Source organism: Malaclemys terrapin, chromosome 1 (assembly GCF_027887155.1).
Source record: "Malaclemys terrapin pileata isolate rMalTer1 chromosome 1, rMalTer1.hap1, whole genome shotgun sequence".
Lineage (NCBI taxonomy): Eukaryota > Metazoa > Chordata > Testudines > Emydidae > Malaclemys > Malaclemys terrapin.
In genome coordinates, this window is record NC_071505.1 from 78,199,945 (window position 1) to 78,220,025 (window position 20,081).

The 20,081-nt window shown below is 41.6% G+C and overlaps 1 protein-coding gene across 2 annotated transcripts in view; it reads right to left on the reverse strand.

The window, feature by feature from the left end:
- CEP290 (centrosomal protein 290) overlaps positions 1-20,081 on the reverse strand; it is a 111,151-nt gene that overhangs the window by 35,816 nt on the left and 55,254 nt on the right. For both annotated transcript variants that reach the window (XM_054027619.1, XM_054027628.1), the window contains 8 exons: positions 14,016-14,246; positions 12,722-12,895; positions 10,277-10,388; positions 7,756-7,961; positions 3,870-4,021; positions 2,326-2,437; positions 1,487-1,942; positions 264-428 (listed from right to left, as the gene is read on the reverse strand). In XM_054027619.1, coding sequence (XP_053883594.1) covers positions 264-428; positions 1,487-1,942; positions 2,326-2,437; positions 3,870-4,021; positions 7,756-7,961; positions 10,277-10,388; positions 12,722-12,895; positions 14,016-14,246 — 1,608 coding nt within the window. The remainder of the gene's footprint in view (positions 1-263; positions 429-1,486; positions 1,943-2,325; positions 2,438-3,869; positions 4,022-7,755; positions 7,962-10,276; positions 10,389-12,721; positions 12,896-14,015; positions 14,247-20,081) is intronic.

A 20,081-nucleotide genomic window follows, 5' to 3' on the forward strand; every position in this document is an offset into this window, starting at 1 on the left:
CCAATGATGTCAATGAGAACTTTATTATTCACTTCAACAGGGCAAGGATTTCACCCCTACTTTAGAGAATTTGAAAGCAATTCCAATGTGCCATTGATGGCAATACATCTTTAACTGTAACAGCATGGGATAACAGACATTTAAGTAGCATACATCTTGTACTTGTAAGTTATGAGTTTTTTAAATGTAACAAAAGAATTTTAAAAATCATTAAATAAAACAGAAAATATATGGTTATTCTAACACTATGCAGAAGTTTATACCTTGCTCTGCTGTACAATTTCTTCTTCCAGATTGCTGATTGTACGCTCATATTCAGAAATGATATTATTCAAATATTTAATCTCTTCTTTTTGTTTGACTAACTCTCGAGTCAGTTTAAGTTCCTGGAGACGAAGTTCTTCCATTTTCATATGCCATTCAATTACCTTATAAATAATAATAGTTCGTACAGTTCATTATCAATATCATCTTAATCAGACGAAAAGAGCAAAATGTTGGATGTCTTTTCCAAAGTGAAACTAAGTTTGCAAAACAACCCAGAAAAGTTGTATATAATTAACTATAACATTCAAATATATATATATATATATATATATATATACACACACACACACACACACACACACACACTAATAGTAGCAATATCTATCACTTACATAGATCCCAAAATGCTCAAAAAACTTTACAGACTGATTGAAAACTAAATATACCAAGGCCACTTTACTCACCATTGAAATACAAATGTCAGAATGCAATACTATACAATAGTTGGGACAGAAAATGAGACTGTCTTATCCAGTTGAAAGGTAACTGTCTAGAAAAGGCAAAATATAATTATCCAAATAACAAAGTAGTTGGGACTTGTGCTATAAGTGGGTAGCACAGTGCTTCCTATTTCATACTGTATTGAATCTCTAATACCACTTCCTACAGCATTTAAATTTGCTTTAGAGGCCTTCAGTCAAAAGAAAAACCAAGTCTGACCCTACTTAGACTATGGGCTGGTCTACACTACTGTGGCACGTAGACTCAAGTTACGCTACTTAAATTACGTGAATAACGTAATTGAAGTAGAAGTAGCTTAGGTCAATTTACCGAGGTGTCTACACCACGCTGGGTCAACAGGAGACGCTCTGCCACTGACTTCCCTTACTCTCCTTGGGGAGGTGGAGCACGGGAGTCAACCAGAGAGCGCTCTGCAATCGATTTAGCAGGTCTTCCCCAGACCCGCTAAATCGACACCACTGCATCGATCGCAACAATGCCGATCTACCAGTAAGTGTAGACATGGTCTGATATACCAACTAGTAAAGCTGGCCATTATCCTTTCTTTAGAAAACAAAACAAACAGATGTTACAATACTGCACATTCTGAAATCATGAAGGCACATATTAAAGCAAAAATTTAGTGTATAGAGTAGATTAAAGTTTTAATTAAACATATATAACATTAATGATTACTAAAAGCTATAAGATGTCAAACCTTTTGGGCTCCTCTTGTATCTTTCAATGTGCCTATTAACTCTTCTAAACCTTTTACTTTTAATTCCATCTCCATTGCTCTGTTCTCTATGTTTCGACGCTCTTCCTGGGCACGCTGGACTTCTTCCATGATTTTTAATTTGTCATTCTGTAGCTGAATCATGGTTTTAGAGAATTTCTCCTGTTGTGCCAAGGGCAGAGCACCACTAAACTGTCGCCGCAGAGACTGCACAGTCTGGCGTAGATGTTTGGCTCTATTTCTCCCTTCTAGTCGGGCATAGTATAATCCCTGCTCTTTGTCGTCAAGCTTCTGTTCTAAGCGTAGATTATAAATCTCCATCTTTTGCAGTTTCATTGTAAGTGCTTCTAGCTTGCCCACAGCAGTGGTCTCACTAATCTGAAGAGCTACGATATGCTGGTGTAATTTTGCAATAAGAGCTTTTTCATCTGACTGCGCCTAAGCACCAAAATATATAACACAGACATTTTTTAAAATATAAAACCATTCGTTGAAAATTAAACATATTTACATGAAGTGTAAGTGATTACCAGATTACAATGCCTATCATACTCCCAATGAAGTTAATGGCAAAACTCCTTTGTGCATCAATGGAAGCAGCATCTGGCCTCATATCAATTCATGTTTTGTTCAGTATTACTTCTATAGCCAAAATAATAATAAAAAAATCTGTCTTTTCAAATACAGATTTTAAAAATAATATTTCTCCAAAGAAAGCACTTTCTTAACCTAATATAAAAATATTCTATCCCTAACCCGCCCTCCCAAAACAAATCAGTTAACTATAAAGTCTTAACAAAGCAGGGCAGTACTGACCATACCTGATAGTCTAAAACTTGCATTCGAAGGGATTCCACTTCCTTCTCTCTGGATTGCTGCCGTGCATCCAGAGCTGCAACTTGCATTTTGGCAATATCAGAAAGTTCCCTTAACCTAGTAGAGGGAAATAAGAATACTATCTCAATTTAAAATATTAAATAATCATTCAAGCTAAAATGGTGTCCAAGTTCCTTTACCAATATAATGTTAAGCTCTACTACACAAAAGGTCCTGAAGAGAGGTGCTTAAAGGCATCTCTCCCTCATATTAGGAGATTCAAAGTTAACATACTTTTCAGCATTTCTAGATCTTTTTCCTTCCCATATACAAGTATGGATACTGTCCCCATTATTAAAGCTCCTGCTAATCTCTTCTCATGCCTATTTTGGAAATAAGACTGAGGTTTATGGATCTGATTCTTCAGTTTCACTACTTAAGTCAATGGCAAACATCCCAATTGACTTCAAGATTACAGGAGCAGACGCGTTACAAGCACCTTATTAAAATTGTCTTTACAAAAGTTTATAATTGCTCTATAAGGAACAGGAAAAAAAAAAAAAAAAAACAGTAGAGAAGAGTCCTGGAAGGGGTATAGACTGTTTACACAGAGAGACCACTATCCACAGTCACAATTATAATTCTAGGCCACAAATGTTAGTATTTCAATTCATAATCTTGTGAAGTCAGAAAGATAATCTTGTAGCATCTTTATAATCTCTGCAATTATATGGCATTGCAGATTTGCTTTTAACTTTTGGAAATTTTGATACACAAAAGTCTTGATAAAGTGTATCTTCCACATCAAAACCAGTATTTTTCTTTTACCGCAAAAAAAAAAAAGCGCCAAATATTACTTAAGAAAAACATATTTAGAAACAATTCATTTTACAGAGTATATCATATTTGTTTCCATGTCACTTCCTCTGCTATTTTCTACTGAAGACATTCTTATGGGAAAAAAAAGGTATTTTTTATGTCTGATGACAACTTTCAGAAGGGCATAAATGGCAGCAGATAATTCAAAGATCTTGTTTTGGGGCAAATATGACAACACTTAGGTAACAATATTTTAAATACTTTGTATAAGCAGGATTCTTTCAAAATACTCAGTGAAGTATCAATGGATCTTCCAAAAATTAATATTTTTGTTTCCCTGCAGTATTTTCACCAGTTTTCTATATACTTGATAAGGATGCAACAAAAGGAACAGATTATTGTTTTGCTAATTTGTCTGAAATATTTTAATAACCCCAAAAAGTTGTTGTATCTAATTAAGACCCTTATGCAGGAAAGCATTTAAGCACCTGCTTACATTCATACCTATTCAGGACAGCACATAAGCATTTGCTTAAGTCCCATCAGAATCAGTGTTCTTCTAAATCTGATCCTTTATGTAATGCTTCATCCAAAATTCCAGGTTTAGAATATGTAAAGACAGATGAAAATTCTTTTATTGTTAATGTAGAAGCAACATATATCTGTATAATTCAATTATGGAATACTTCCAAACATACTGTAATACTAAATTTGGTACTTCTGCACTTACTTTGATACCTCAATCTTCAGTTCCATTTCACTCTTCTCTAATTCCATGATTTTTCGTCTATCCGCATCACTTATTGATTTACTCACACTGTTTGTCAGTTCATCTCTTAATGCCTGTTCCACCTTTTGTGCCTCGAGGTTGATTTTAGTAAGCTAAAAAAAAAACCAGTGTATTTGCTAAACATCTTTGGAATAGGCATACAATATATTTTTAGTCAGCACAAAATGTTACGTAAGAACATAAGAAAGGCCGTATCAGGTCAGACCAAAGGTCCATCTAGCCCAGTATCCTGTCTACCGACAGTGGCCAATGCCAGGTGCCCCAGAGGGAGTGAACCTAACAGGCAATGATCAAGTGATCTCTCTCCTGCCATCCATCTCCACCCTCTGACAGACAGAGGCTAGGGACACCATTCCTTAACCATCCTAGCTAATAGCCATTAATGGACTTAACCACCATGAATTTATCCAGTTCTTTTTTAAACTCTGTTATAGTCCTAGGCTTCACAACTTCCTCAGGTAAGGAGTTCCACAAGTTGACTGTGCGCTGCGTGAAGAACTTCCTTTTATTTGTTTTAAACCTGCTGCCTATTAATTTCATTTGATGACCCCTAGTTCTTGTATTATGGGAATAAGTAAATAACTTTTCCTTATCCACTTTCTCCACATCACTCATGATTTTATATCTCTCTCTCATATCCCCCCTTAGTCTCCTCTTTTCCAGGCTGAAGAGTCCTAGCCTCTTTAATCTCTCCTCATATGGGACCTGTTCCAAACCCCTAATCCTTTTAGTTGCCCTTTTCTGAACTTTTCTAGTGCCAGTATATCTTTTTTGAGATAAGGAGACCACATCTGTACGCAGTATTCGAGATGAGGGCGTACCATCGATTTATATAAGGGCAAGAATATATTCTCAGTCTTATTCTCTATCCCCTTTTTAATGATTCCTAACATCCTGTTTGCTTTTTTGACCGCCTCTGCACACTGCCTGGACATTTTCAGAGAACTATCCACGATGACTCCAAGATCTTTTTCCTGACTTGTTGTAGCTAAATTAGCCCCCATCATATTGTATGTATAGTTGGGGTTATTTTTTCCAATGTGCATTACTTTACATTATCCACATTAAATTTAATTTGCCATTTTGTTGCCCAATCACTTAGTTTTGTGAGATCTTTTTGAAGTTCTTCACAGTCTGCTTTGGTCTTAACTATCTTGAGCAGTTTAGTATCATCTGCAAACTTTGCCACCTCACTGTTTACCCCTTTCTCCAGATCATTTATGAATAAGTTGAATAGGATCAGTCCGAGGACTGACCCTTGGGGAACACCACTAGTTACCCCTCTCCATTCTGAGAATTTATCATTAATTCCTATCCTTTGTTCCCTGTCTTTTAACCAGTTCTCAATACATGAAAGGACCTTCCCTTTTATCCCATGGCAGCTTAATTTACATAAGAGCCATTGGTGAGGAACCTTGTCAAAGGCTTTCTGGAAATCTAAGTACACTATGTCCACTGGATCCCCCTTGTCCACATGTTTGTTGACCCCTTCAAAGAATTCTAATAGATTAGTAAGACACGATTTCCCTTTACAGAAACCATGTTGACTATTGCTCAACAGTTTATGTTTTTCTATGTGTCGGACAATTTTATTCTTAACTATTGTTTCGACTAATTTGCCTGGTACAGGCATTAGACTTACCGGTCTGTAATTGCCGGGATCACCTCTAGAGCCCTTTTTGAATATTGGCGTTACATTAGCTAACTTCCAGTCATTGGGTACAGAATCTGATTTAAAGGACAGGTTACAAACCTTAGTTAACAGTTCCGCAACTTCACATTTGAGTTCTTTCAGAACTCTTGAGTGAATGCCATCTGGTCCCAGTGACTTGTTAATGTTAAGTTTATCAATTAATTCCAAAACCTCCTCTCATGACACTTCAATCCGTGACAGTTCCTCAGATTTGTCACCTACAAAAGCCAGCTCAGGTTTGGGAATCTCCCTAACATCCTCAGCCGTGAAAACTGAAGCAAAGAATCCATTTAGTTTCTCCGCAATGACTTTATCGTCTTTAAGCGCTCCTTTTGTATCTCGATCATCAAGGGGCCCCACTGGTTGTTTAGCAGGCTTCCTGCTTCTGATGTACTTAAAAAACATTTTATTACCACCTTTGGAGTTTTGGCTAGCCGTTCTTCAAACTTCTCTTTGGCTTTTCTTATTATGTTCTTGCACTTAATTTGGCAGTGTTTATGCTTTATGTTTTGACTTTCACTTTTTAAAGGAAGTCTTTATCTCTCACTGCTTCTTTTACATGGTTGTTAAGCCACGGTGGCTCTTTTTTAGTTCTTTTACCACGTTTCTTAATTTGGGGTATACATTGAAGTTGGGCCTCTATTATGGTGTGAAGTTGTATTTAGTGAAACTGTTTCCTCTCAGTTTCTTCCTTTGGTTTTCTTTTGTTCTACTCTGAAACATCCAACTTCTTGCTTACAACATTGCATGCATGTCAGAGTAGCTATGTAGGCATCCATACAACAAAATATTCTAAAAGAAAACCAATATTTTCAGTTTCTTGAAACAGTGAAAGCAAAAAAACTAACTATAAAATGGTGTAGAAAAAGGGAACAATACTTGGACTATAAACTCTTCAAGACAGGGATTTTCTTTGTTATATGTTTGCACAATGCCTAGAACTAAGGTGCTGGTACTACAAATAATTATTATTAATACTAAAATAATAATAAGACGACTCACTGAATAGTGTATTTATATTACCATTACTAGCCAGCATTTTCACAATAATGTGACTAGTCATTTTTGTTGCTCAATTCGAGACACAGAATCATAGAAGATTAGAATTGGAAGAGACCTCAGGAGGTCATCTAGTCGAACCACCTGCTCAAGCAGGACAGCCCCAACTAAATCATCCCAGCCAGGGCTTTGTCAAGCTGGGCCTTAAACATCTCTACAGAAGGAGATTCCACCACCTCCCTAGGTAACCAATTCCAGAGCTTCACCACCCTCCTAGTGAAAAAGTTTTTCCTAATATCCAACCTAAACCTCCCCCACTGCAACTTGTGACCATTGGTCCTTGTTCTGTCATCTGCCACCACTGAGAACAGCTTAGCTCCATTCTCTTTGGAACTCCACTTCTCAAAAAGGCCAGAATTTAGGAGAGTTAGTGCTCAACAATTCCTGAAAATCAGGCCTCTTGAAGAAGTCTCAAATTGGGCACCAAAAATTGAAGCACTCAAGGGCACTAGTCACTTTTGGAAATCAAATAGCTTTGGGCCAAGACAGATTTCTGCAGGGCCTGAAGTGGCATAGCAGAAAGCCCTGCAGATAACATTCCAAGCATAAGACACAACATAGAAAAGGACACAGAAGGTTTGTTAGAAAGTCAAGATAACATTATTTTGTGGGGAAGAAAGGGTGGAGGAGGACGCAAAAGCCAACAAGGTCTGAAACATATGCAAGACCATGATAGTCACTGATGATCATAGAAAAAATAGCAGAAAACAGTTTATATCAGTTAGACATTGGGAACAGAAAGATCAAGAACTGTGATTCTTGCAAAAATCTGGTTGCCAAGGAACTAACAAGGTTTTGCAATATGCCCACTGTGTGAGAGTCATATTATATCAGCATTAATTTTATAGGGAATAACTAAGTTCCGAAATAAATTACTGACAAATTAATATATTACATATTAAATATATATCTCTTCAAGCAAAAATCTATTTACAAGCAGTTACATTTTGATAAGTAAACCTATCTATCAAAAAAGGCACAAATGGTAGGTATCTAATACAGCAACACACCAAAAAGCTCTAAGTGCATTTCTAGGATGTAATTGACAAATTATTTAATTACATCTCTTTATACCTCAGCAAACTTAGTTTCCAGTTCAAAGTTACGTTCTTCCACTTGCTTTAAAGTGTTCCTTAAGTGTTCATACATTCGATGCGAGTGTTCAGCTCTCTGTCTTTCATTTAGTTCCTTCATTTCCAGCACAGTGATTTTCTTAGAAATAGAAACAATCTCACTGTTGGTAATTGCTTTTGTGGTCTTGTCCATGGCATTGTCACCCCCTACATTCAATAATATTTTAATTAGGCTTAACAAGGTTTTCAAATTAGAAAAACAAAAATACAACTTCTTAACATAGCACAAGTACTTTTGATTTACCTCTGTAAGGAACCAGAACACCTAAACAGTTTCTGGAATTGGAAGAGCTAGGCATTTAACTAGTCTTCCCTCATCACACATCAGAAATCTAAAAAAAATCTTATCAATTTTTAAGAAAACATTAGCTATGTAAGAAGATCCCAGGATTATCACGTTGTCTGTGTGTCACTCTGAAGTCTAGAATATTTGTTGAGTCAGTGTAAAATGATGGAAAGAGCTACAAGCATGGTTGAGAGCTTTTTGTGTTTAGACTAGAACGTAAGAATCTAAAAATAGCCATACTGGGTCAGACCAATGGTCCATTTAGCCCAGTATCCTGTCTTCCAACAGTTGCCAATGCCAGGTGCCTCAGAGGGAATTAATAGAACAGGGTAATTATTGAGAGATCCATCCAGTCCCAACTTCTGTTAGTCAGAGGCTAGGGACACTCAGAGCACAGGATTACATCCCTAACCATCTTGGCTAATAGTCATTGATGGACCAATCCTTCAGGAACTTTTCTAAGGCCTGGTCTACACGGGGGGGGGGGGGGGGGGAGGATGATCGATCTAAGATACGCAACTTCAGCTACAAGAATAGCGTAGCTGAAGTCGACATATCTTAGATCAATTTAGAATCACTTACTTCGTGTCCTCGTGGCGCAGGATCGACAGCCGCCGCTCCCCCATCAACTCTGCTTCCGCCTCTCGCCATGGTGGAGTTCCGGAGTTGACGGCAGAACGATCAGGGATCGATTTATCGTGTCTAGTGTAGACACAATAAATCGATCCCCGATAGATCGATCACTAACCGCCGATCTGACGTACCCAAATTATACTTTTGGCCTTCACAACATCCCCTGGCAACAAGTTCTATATGTTGACTGGGTGTTGTGTGAAGAAGTACTTCCTTTTGTTTATTTTAAAGCTGCTGTCTATTAATTTTGTTGGGTAACCCCTGGTTCTTGTATTATGTGAAGGTGTAAATGACACTTCCTTATTTACTTTCTCCACACCATTCATGATTTTATAGACCTCTATCATATCCCCTGTTAGTCACCTCTTTTCCAAGATGACCAGTCCCAGTCTTTTTAATCTCTCCTCATATGGAACCTGTTCCATACCCTCAGTCATTTTGTTGCCCTTCTCTGTACCTTTTCCAATTCTAATATATCTTTTTTTAGATAGGGCGACGAGAACTGCACGCAGTATTCAAGGTGTAGGTGTATCACAGGTTCAATCATCACTGGGATTTGCGGTCTGTTACTGTCCAATTTTTAAGTTCCCAGCCATTTTCAGCATTTTTATACATTAAGAATTACATCCATATGACAGCATGGAATTTCATTTAGTAATTAATATAACAGGCACAACAGCAACCATCATCATTAAGACTGCATAACCATTTTCAATGTAACCTCTCATTTTTAGTCACTCAGCCAGCAAATAACTGGCAGAAAATGAATAAAACACTAAGTGAACAAACAAGTGTAGAAGAGACGACTACATAAGAGAGAAATCGGGGAAGTAAGTTGGACCCACACAATGCTGCAGTTATTGAGAACATTAAAGTAGTATGTTGAAGTTTATAAATCCAGGCAGAGGAAACCACTGTCCTGCAAACCACTTGCCTGCTTACTTGACTGATGTTCCAACAGGACCCAGGGCCTCTGAATCAGATTCAACTGAGGTCACCTAAAAAGTCCCACTCTTTAATCCCAACCTTTAGCCCACTTGAAGGGAGGGTGACTGAAAGCTGTTGGCACCACTGGGGGCTAGCAATTCCCCTGTGAGAGAACCAGGTGGTTCAGCAGCTGCTGGGTCAGAACGTATCTGCCCTGAGAGTGTACTGTCAAAGAGGAAGAAGAGCCAGAACTGGCCACCTCACCAAGTCCACCTGCCATCAAGGCAGTGAAAAAGCATTGTTAAATTTTTTTTGCTGGATTTCAAGCTTTAACAAAATAATAATATAGCTAACCTTACTAAATAATAAAAGTCTATTCTATTTGGAAAATACCAACCAAGAAGTTCTCTAAAAGACTAAAATAATCCTAAACTTGAGTAAGGTTTATGCACTAAAATCTTCTTAACCTCTGAATGAAGAGGAAATGAGGGAAATACATTATAATTTAATCTAAAGTTTCCTAAAGATATTTTGTTTTCAATCTTTATATAAAAATTAGTTTTTCAAAGGAAATACTGTATGTTCTTTACTTATATGAAATAGCTTTTATACTTGCCCAACTTAGTTGTTTGGTCCCAAGCTTGTTCTACAGTGTGAAGTTTTTCTTTTGTGATCTCAAGTTCTTTATTTAATGAATTTATCTGTTCCTTCAAGGATGCATTCTCACTCTGTATGGCAGAGACAACGTAATAGAGCAATACAACAGTAATGTGGTTGATGGTTAAAAATATTATTGTTTGGCATAACTTATTAACCCATAATAGAACAGCCTATGGTATCCAGTTCTTATACAATAATCAAAATGTTTGTCTTTGGCCTGTGTATGTTGTATGCTTCTATTTACCATGCATTCTTATCAACAAAATATTAAACTCAAAGAGTTTTTTTCTTATAGAAGACTAGGTACACGATGCCCAAGACTTAAAAACCAAAACCCTTTATTGGTATTTCAAAATGTTCCCTCTCCCCCAGACCAAATGATGGCTGAAACTAATACTTTAAACCAGTACAACAAATAAGATCTTTATGTTGCTTTAAACGTTCATGATTAATTCCAAAAGAAACAAAAAGGAGGAAAGGATTGCCAACTGTTTTGTTTTAAAATACTCTTATTTTAATTGGCTTAGTTTGCAAACACATTTCATACAATTTGTTCATGCTGAGAAGTGCTTCTTAGTTTTGGACCTTTCAGATTACTGGGATAAGCAAAAGAAGTAAACTTTTCTCTCAGTAAAAAAAAAAAAAAAAAAAAAAACAACCAACACATCTTAGGGAAACACTCATTCTGCAGTTACCAATTATACATCCAACAGCCTGAAAACAATGTCTGGAGTAACTGGCTACTGTGAGCTAAATTGTCATTACCCTCAGAAAAATCTCTGGACAGGGTTATTACAAAGTTTTACCTTATGAGGTTCTCCTTGAACTAGCCCCTCTGGTGGGATTAAATGGAAGGAGAGGGCATGGATTTTTGAAGAGAGCCCCCACTTCAGTATGGAGAAAAAAGTTTGCAGGAATAGTTGCAGTTTCATTGGTCTCTATATCACACTGTGACCATATTTTCTAAATCAAAACGTAGGTCATTTTTGTTTTGACATTTTTACAGCGTTATCTTTTTGAATAGTTATTTCACAAAAGTACATTTGAAAAATACATATGCTGGTATCACTACTGCCAGCTTCTGACTCAGGCATGTGTTGTTCTTGTTCCATGGAGCAGGAGATTGTTTCCAATAACTCAGTGTTTGAATTTATCATGAAACATTGGATAAAAGTCATTAACATTCCTTTGGAAAAAAGCATAGCTTTGGTTGCCTGATAAAATGAAAAAAAAACAGGACATTTCAGGTAAAAACCAACAGAGGGTCCTGTGGCACCTTTAAGACTAACTTTAGTCTTAAAGATGCCACAGGACCCTCTGTTGCTTTTTACAGATTCAGACTAACACGACTACCCCTCTGATACTTGACATTTCAGGTGTTTTTCAAAAAAAGTTTGTGGGACACCAGGAGCTTCATATGAAAAACTGGGACTCTTTACCAACAACACTGATAGTGGCTGGGTTCCCTTTGATTGCTCAATAACAATTACGGAAAGGAAAGCTTTACAATTTGGTGCTTTCCTGCCTAGACTTTGCCCTGAGTCCCTGAACTAACTTACTCACTCACTGTCTCTGTCAGGTCTTTCTAAAATTGCCTATCACTTTGGTGCTTAAGTGAAATATGACAGCTCTTTTCCTTCACTCCCTCCAGCTCATATACTTTTCTCATAGCCACAGTTTATCATTTTTGGTACTCTCAAACATATCATATAAAAATGTATAACTAAATTCCTTCTAATTTTTAAAGGTTTAATGCTGAGAATCACTTCTTACAGTTTATGAAGTTTAAATTGTACTTAAAATTAAAATTGTTAGCTGAAATCAGCACTTTTGAGCTTGAACAGTGACACAGGCTGAAACAGAGCAGGAGCCTCAATGTCAGATATTGTAAACCTGTTTTGTTCTTTGATACCAATTTGAATATTGAGAAAAGCTGTATTACATATTTCCATGTATATGAATCTCTTACTGTGAGGAGCTCCAGCAATGGGACTTCCATAGGAGTGAGGTAAAGGAAGAGGGTATGGTGTTACAGCAGCTACAGTGCTCTCCTCTTCTTAGGGCTGGTCTACACTGGCAACTTACACAAGCATAGCTATATCTCTCAGGGATGTGAAAAATCCACACCTCTGAGTGACATAGCTATGCTGACCTAAGCCCCGGTGTAGACTGTGTTAGACTGAAGGAAGAATTCTGGGGAAGTGGATTTACTACAGCAACAGGAAAACCCCTCCCATTGCTGTAGTGAGTGTCTACACTGAAGTGCTATAGAGGTGCAGCTGCAGACATACTCCTAGTGGACCCAAGGGGGACAATCTGGCCCTATATATTTATATCTTTCTTCAACATAACAAAATGTGGTTATTTCCATAACGGTCAAGAGAGTATCAAATAACATTACCTCCATGTGCTCCAAGTTAGTTGTTCTCTGGACAAGCAAGTTATCTTTTTGTAGCATATCCCTGTATTTAGCAGTTAACTCATTATACTGCTTATTAGCCAGTTCTAGCTCAGACAGAGGCACACTGTCATCCAAACCTTTTTGCAGAGCTGCAATCTTAAAGCTTGCCATTTCCTATGAAAATAATGATATTATATTGGTTTACTGTATACCTGAAGCTTTTAAATTGCTACCATTAGCCTAAAACATATACACACACAGCTAAAGCAATGCTTGCTTCTTTTCCAAATACATCCAATACTAATATAGTTTTGTAAGGACAATTATTTCACTATTACTTTTAGAACCTGGTCTGCCCCCACCCTTTTTTTCTATTTAAGAGATAAATTTCAAAATAGTTCAGTAACAATTTATTGTAATGAAAGAGAACTGAAAATCTGTCTCACAGGGAACAGAGCATTTTGAGACATAAATTAAATATGGGACTATAACAATATCAGTTATGCCATTGCAAATCTAGCAGTTTGCCTAGGATGCTGAACACTATGCATAAAAAGTACAGGGGCTATGCTGTATTTGGCCCTTTTTAGAATCCCAGCCTTGATTCTTAATTTTATAGCTGAAATCAGCACTTCTGATGTGGGTGTAACATATCAATACCCAGTGCTGTGTTTACTTTTCTCATAGCCACATGATTGCTTATTGCTGGTTCAGTTGCATTTGTCATCTCCAGTTTATCATTTTTGGTACTCACAAACATATCTTTAAAGATTTAATGCTGAGACTCACTTCTTACAGTTTATGAAGTTTAAATTGTACCTAAAATTAAAATAGTTAGCTGAAATCAGCACTTCTGAGCCTGAACAGTGACACAGGCTGAAACAGAGCGGGAGATTCAGTGTCAGATATTGTAAACCTGTTTTGTTCTTTGATACCAATTTGAATACTGAGAAAAGCTGTATTACATATTCTCATGTATACACATTAACATGCTATTTACATGTTAAAATATTCAACGTCTAAATAGCAAAGTTCTTCTGACTGGTCAACCAGTATTATGGCAAGGTGTAATCTGTTTAATAATCTCTGATATTGTGTTTCTATTCTTCCAAAATCACAATCGTGTCTTTTTTTCCAATCAAACTAGCAGTAGGAGACTCCAAAATGCCAATTTTAACTTAAATAAATAAATGGAATTCACAAATGTTTCCAATTCAGTGTTCACCTTTCAGAATGTCGGTCAATGCAAAATGAATGAAGTTTTAAGACAAAAGGTATACCATACAAGCCATACCTTGAATCTCTGCAAGTGTCCAATCTTTTCTCCAACTGCAGTCTCCATTGATGTTAGTTCAGCCTTTTGTTTCTCATTTTCTTTTCTAAGATGCCGTTCCATTTCAAGTAAAGTTGTATATTGTCTTGTCAGTGACCGTTCGTTCACTCGCAAGACGGTCATTTTTCTACTGTTTTCTGCAAGTAGTTTTTTGGTTTCATCCGTACCCAGCTGAAGTGCATCCAGTAAATTCTATAAAAATCAATAAAATATTATTACTGTTGTGCTGAAAACTTTTATAATGTCTGGAAATACATGCCAGTAAAATAAACTAATCAGAGCTCCGTTCTGCTCAAACTCTCGTTGTTGAAATATTTTTTGCTACTTAATTCTACTAGCAAAAAACATTCTACATTTGGATAATTAATTGACAGGAATTTTGTATAAGGCAGGCATTTTCTAAGGTTAGAAGGACATGGATATTTCTCAACTCATGTCTCGTCATCAAAGGCTGGGTAGGAGAATTATTTTTTCTCTACCCCCTCATTTACAAAACCTGTCAAAGGGTCTATGATGTGGCTTTTACTTTCTGAATCAAAACATTTTTCTCTGTTTGATTGTTTTCTAAATCAAAGAAATTTCCCAGTGACACTTGCCTCTGTAGAAACTCTTTTACAAGGAATTTTCCAGTTTGAGAGGTCAATAATACTAGCACTGCATGGGGACTGGAATTTCCCATTCATGGAAAATTTCACATTTCTCAAAAAATAAATGAGTCAGTGCTCCGGAAGCCCTGAGAATCCTGGCTCCATGGCAACTCACATGGTGGGCTGCTGAGGAGACAGAAGCCTGGGATCTGGAGGAGCTTTGGAAGTGGGGATGTCATGGTTCCCAGTCTCCTGACTCCCCGTCAGCTGGAAGACTGGAAGCTCTGGGAACCCCAGCTCTACCGCCCTCCAGGCAGGAAGTACCCACACACGGTATTGGGGGGGAGGAGGAGTGTTCCCCCAAAGATTAATCTAGCACTAAAAACTATGAAAACACTTCAACTATTAACTGTATAAGATACTAAAAACTATTTACAAAGCTACATATTATTTTAAGGGATCAAGCTGAAGCTAGGGACACCGAGAGGTTCCGACCCAGATGATGTAGCGGTGAGAAGGAACTGGAGAGGTGGTCAGTCTGCCCCTCCTTATATCCCCTTGGTTTAAGGCTTGAGGTGAGACAGGGTGCATAGGCGGACCAATGGACACCACTTTCAAATTCTCCAGCTCCGGGTGTATGCGTAATCCACAATAGAATACAATAGGGACCATCACTTGAAGGAGAAAAGATGGTTACTCACCTTTGTAACTGTTGTTCTTCGAGATGTGTTGCTCATATCCATTCCAATTAGGTGTGCGCGCACCGCGTGGACAATCGTCGGAAGATTTTTACCCTAGCAACACTCGGTGGGTAGGCTGAGGCGCCCCCTGGAGTGGCGCCTTTATGGAGCCGGATATATGCTGTGGCCGACCCAGCGCCCCCTCAGTTCCTTTTTGCCGGCTACTCCAACAGAGGGGAAGGAGGGCGGGTTTGGAATGGATATGAGCAACACATCTCGAAGAACAACAGTTACAAAGGTGAGTAACCATCTTTTCTTCTTTGACTGCTTGCTCATATCAATTCCAATTAGGTGACTCCCAAGCCTTTCCTAGGCGGTGGGGTCAGAGTGAGATGTCGCGGAGTGAAGGACCACTGAACCAAATGCAGCATCACCCCTGGACCGCTGCACTATCGCATAGTGGACGGTGAAGGTATGCACTGATGACCAAGTCGCTGCCCTACATATCTCCTGAATGGGCACATGCGCCAGGAAAGCAGAGGATGAAGCCTGAGCCCACGTGGAGTGGGCGGTAAGCTGCGTAGATGGGACATCCGCCAAGTCATAGCACGCATGGATGCATGATGTGATCCAGGACGAGATGCACTGGGAGGAGACCGGAAGGTCCTTCATCCGGTCTGCCACAGCAACAAACAGCTGTGACGTTTTCCTGAAGGGTTTTGTTCGCTCGATGTAGAAGGCCAGGACCCTGCGAACGTCTAGGGAGTGCATGCGGCCTCGGGTAGAAGACAGGGAGGAATATGTCCTGGTTGACATGGAAGGCAGACACCACATTAGGGAGGAAGGCCGGGTGGGGTCGCAGCTGTACCTTGTCCTTGTGGAACACCGTATATGGTGGTTCCGATGTGAGTGCCCTGAGCTCAGACACGTGCCTCACCGAGGTGATAGCTACAAGAAAGGCTGTCTTCCAGGAAAGGTACAGGAGTAAGCAGGTGGCCATCGGCTCGAACGGGGCACCCATGAGTCTGGATAGGACCAGGTTAAGATCCCACATAGGGACTGGTTGTCGAATTCGTGGGAACAGGCACTCCAACCCCTTGAGAAACCTGCTGACCATGGGACTGGAGAAGACCAAATGCCCATTTTCGCCCGGGTGGAAAGCCGAAATAGCTGCCAGGTGCACCTTGATGGAAGATACTGCCAAACCCTGCTGCTTTAAGGACAGGAGGTAGTCCAAGATGATAGGTACTGATGCCTGTAGGGGGGGGGGGGGGGTCATATGATTCCGGGCGCACCAGCAGGAAAAACGCTTCCACTTGGCTAAGTATGTGGACCTGGTAGAGGGCTTCCTGCTATCCAAAAAGATCTGCTGGACCGAGTGAGAACAGCACAGCTCAGACTGATTTAGCCATGCAGCATCCACGGTGTGAAGTGAAGAGACTGCAGGTTGGGATGACAGAGTCGACAGTGATCCTGAGTGATCAGGTCTGGCCACCGCAAGAGTGGAATCGGGGTGTCCACCGACAGCTCTAGGAGAGTGGTATACCAGGGCTGTTTGGGCCACACCGGGGTGACCAGAATCAGACAGGCTCTGTCCCTGCGCAGCTTGATTAGGACCCTGTGGATTAACAGGAATGGAGGAAAGGCATAGCACAGGTGATCCTTCCACTGAATTAGGAAGGCGGCCGACAGGGAACCCGGAGAGTGCCCTTGGAGAGAGCAGAACACCTGGTATTTCCGATTCTCGCGAGAGGCGAATAGGTCCATCAGGGGAAAGCCCCACTTCAGGAAGACAGAGTGGATGACGTCCGGGCGAACCGACCACTCGTGAGCCTGGAATGATCTGCTGAGATGGTCCACTAAGGTGTTCTAGACCCCTGGGAGAAACGACGCCACCAGATGGATAGAGAGGGCTATGCAGAATTCCCAGATGAGTGGCCTACTGACAGACGGGGGACGACCGGGCTCCCCCTTGCTTGTTGATGTAAAACATGGCTGTAGTGTTGTCTGTGAGGACGGCAACACAATGGCCTTGAATGCGCTCTCAGAATGCTTGACATGCCAGGCGCACTGCTCTGCATTCCTGTACGTTGATGTGCAGGGATAACTCTCCTGCCGACCATAGCCCCTGTGTACAGAGGTTCCCGAGGTGGGCTCCCCATCTCAGGGATGATGTATCCGTGACTAGGGACACGGAGGGCTGCAGGGTGTGAAATGGCACCCCTTCGCACACTGATTTGGGGTCCAGCCACCAGCATAGAGAGGCTAATACCCTTGTCGGGATGGTAACCACTGTGCTCAAGCTGTCCCAACCTGAGCGGTATAATGTTGATAGGCAGGCTTGGAGTGGATGTAGTCGCAGCCTGGCGTGCTGGTCACAAACGTGCAAGAGGCCATGTGTCCCAGGAGGCATAGGCATGTTTTCACGGTCGAGGTTGGGAAGCTTTGCAGGCTGGGGACGATGTTCACCAGGGATTGGAAGCGTGCTTCCAGCAGAATTGCCCGGACTAGGCCTGAATCTAATACTGCTCCTATGAATTCTATCCTCTGGGTTGGTACCAGAGTGGATTTCGCGACATTGAGCAGGAGGCCCAGCCGATTGAACATGTTCATGGTGATCTGAACATGAGACTGCACTGATCCCTGGAGCAACCTCGAATAAGCCAGTCGTCGAGATATGGGAACACTTGGATCCGTTGTCAACAAAGGGAGGCAGTCACCACAGCCATGCATTTGGTAAACACCCTGGGGGCCGTGGACAGGCCGAAAGGAAAGACGGTGAAGTGAAAGTGCTGTTGATTGATCACAAAGCGTAGGAAGCGTCTGTGCGCTGGGTAGATTGCCATGTGGAAGTACGCGTCTGCATGTCGAGGGCGGCGTACCAGTCTCCAGGATCTAAAAAAGGAATAATGGTCCCTAGTGAGACCATGCGGAACTTCAACTTTACCATAAATTTGTTGAGTCCGCGTAGGTCCAGGATGGGCCGAAGCCCGCCCTTGGCCTTGGGGATTAGGAAGTAGCGGGAATAAAAGGCCTTGCCCCTTGACTCTCCCGGAACCTTCTCTATCGCTCCCAAAACCAGGAGTGATTGGACCTCCTGTAGAAGGAGGTGCTCGTGAGAAGGATCCCTGAAGAGGGACGGGGCAGGAGGGGGGAGGGAGGGAGAAAGCAAATTGGAGGGAGTATCCCCTTTTCACCGTGCGTAGGACCCAATGGTCTGATGTTATGTAGGACCACGCACGGAGAAAACGGGAAAGACTATTTTGGAAAGGCAGGGAAGGATCCTGAATGGAGACTGGTGCTCCGTCGTTGGGCGCACCCTCAAAAGTTCTGCTTAGGCCCTGCTGATGGCTTGGGAGGGCCCTGGCCTTGGCTGGCTTGGTGTCCAGTTTGTTTTCTTTTACCACCTCAACTTCTTCTAAAGAAGTCCTGTCTCGGCCGAGCGGGAGGGTATGACCTCTGATGCTGTGGTCTGAAGGGCCTTCTCTGCGTTACTGGAGTATGCATTCCCAAAGAGCACATGATAATTCTCGAGTCCTTCAGACTCTGCAGCCTTGAGTCTGTCTTCTCGGAGAATAGGCCCTGGCCATCAAAGGGCAGGTCCTGGAGGGTCTGCTGTAACTCTGGTGGTAAGCCAGAGACCTGTAGCCAGGAGATGCGGCGCATGGCTGTGCCCGAAGCCAGGGTCCTAGCTGCCGAGTCTGCCACGTCCAGAGAGGCTTGTAGGGAGGTTCTGGCCACCTTTTCTTGCCCTCCTCTATTATAGCCCCAAATTCCTCTCTGGGCTCCTGTGGAACCAACTCCTTTAATTTCCCCATAGAGTGCCACAAATTATAGTCATATCGGCTCAGGAGTGCCTGCTGGTTGGCCACCCTGAGCTGCAAGCCTCCGGCCAAGTACACCTTGTGCCCAAACAAGTCTAAGCATCTAGCGTCCCTTGATTTAGGTGCCGGGGCCTGCTGACCATGCCACTCCTTCTCGTTGACCGAAGCCACAACAAGGGAGCACGGTTGGGGGTGCGTGTAGAGGTACTCATAGTCCTTCGAAGGGACAAAGTACTTCCTTTCCACCCCCTTGGCCGTAGGTGGAATAGAGGCTGGCAATTGCCAGATTGTCTTGGCATTGGCCTGTATGGTTTGTATGATGGGGAGGGCAACTCTGGACGGTGCCTCCGCGGACAGAACGTCTACCACAGGGTCCTCTACCTCCACCACCTCCTCTACCTGGAGGTTCATATTGCCCGCCACTCTGCGAAGAAGTTCCTGGTAGGCGCGGAGGTCCATAGGAGGAGGGCCCGAAACCGTAGACCCCGCCACTGCCTCATCAGGTGAGGAAGATACCCCCAAGACTAAGGGATCCTGCACGAGGTCCTCTTGTGGAGGATCTTGTTGCTCAAGGTCCATCACACTAGGAGCGTGGGCTTGCATTGGTGCTGGAGCAGTCGCCTCAGAGCCTCCGGGGGGGGGAGGGGGAGGGCGAGACAAAGTGGCAGGGCTCCGAAGGGGCAGAACGGGAAGCCCCCGAAGGAGCCCCCTGGGTCTGATGGTATGCCCACGGGGTCCAGAAGGACCACTGTGGGGGATTGTGGCCCAGGTCCTGGCCTTCTTCTAGCCACTGGCCTGTACTACCCTCACCCTGGCCTGGGCATGGTAGCCACCTTGCGAGCACAACAACGCAGAGGTGGAGCAAGATGGCCAAGGCGGTGCTGTACGCGCCGGTGCCGAGTACCCCGGTGCTGTGGTGCCATGAGGCAGAACAGT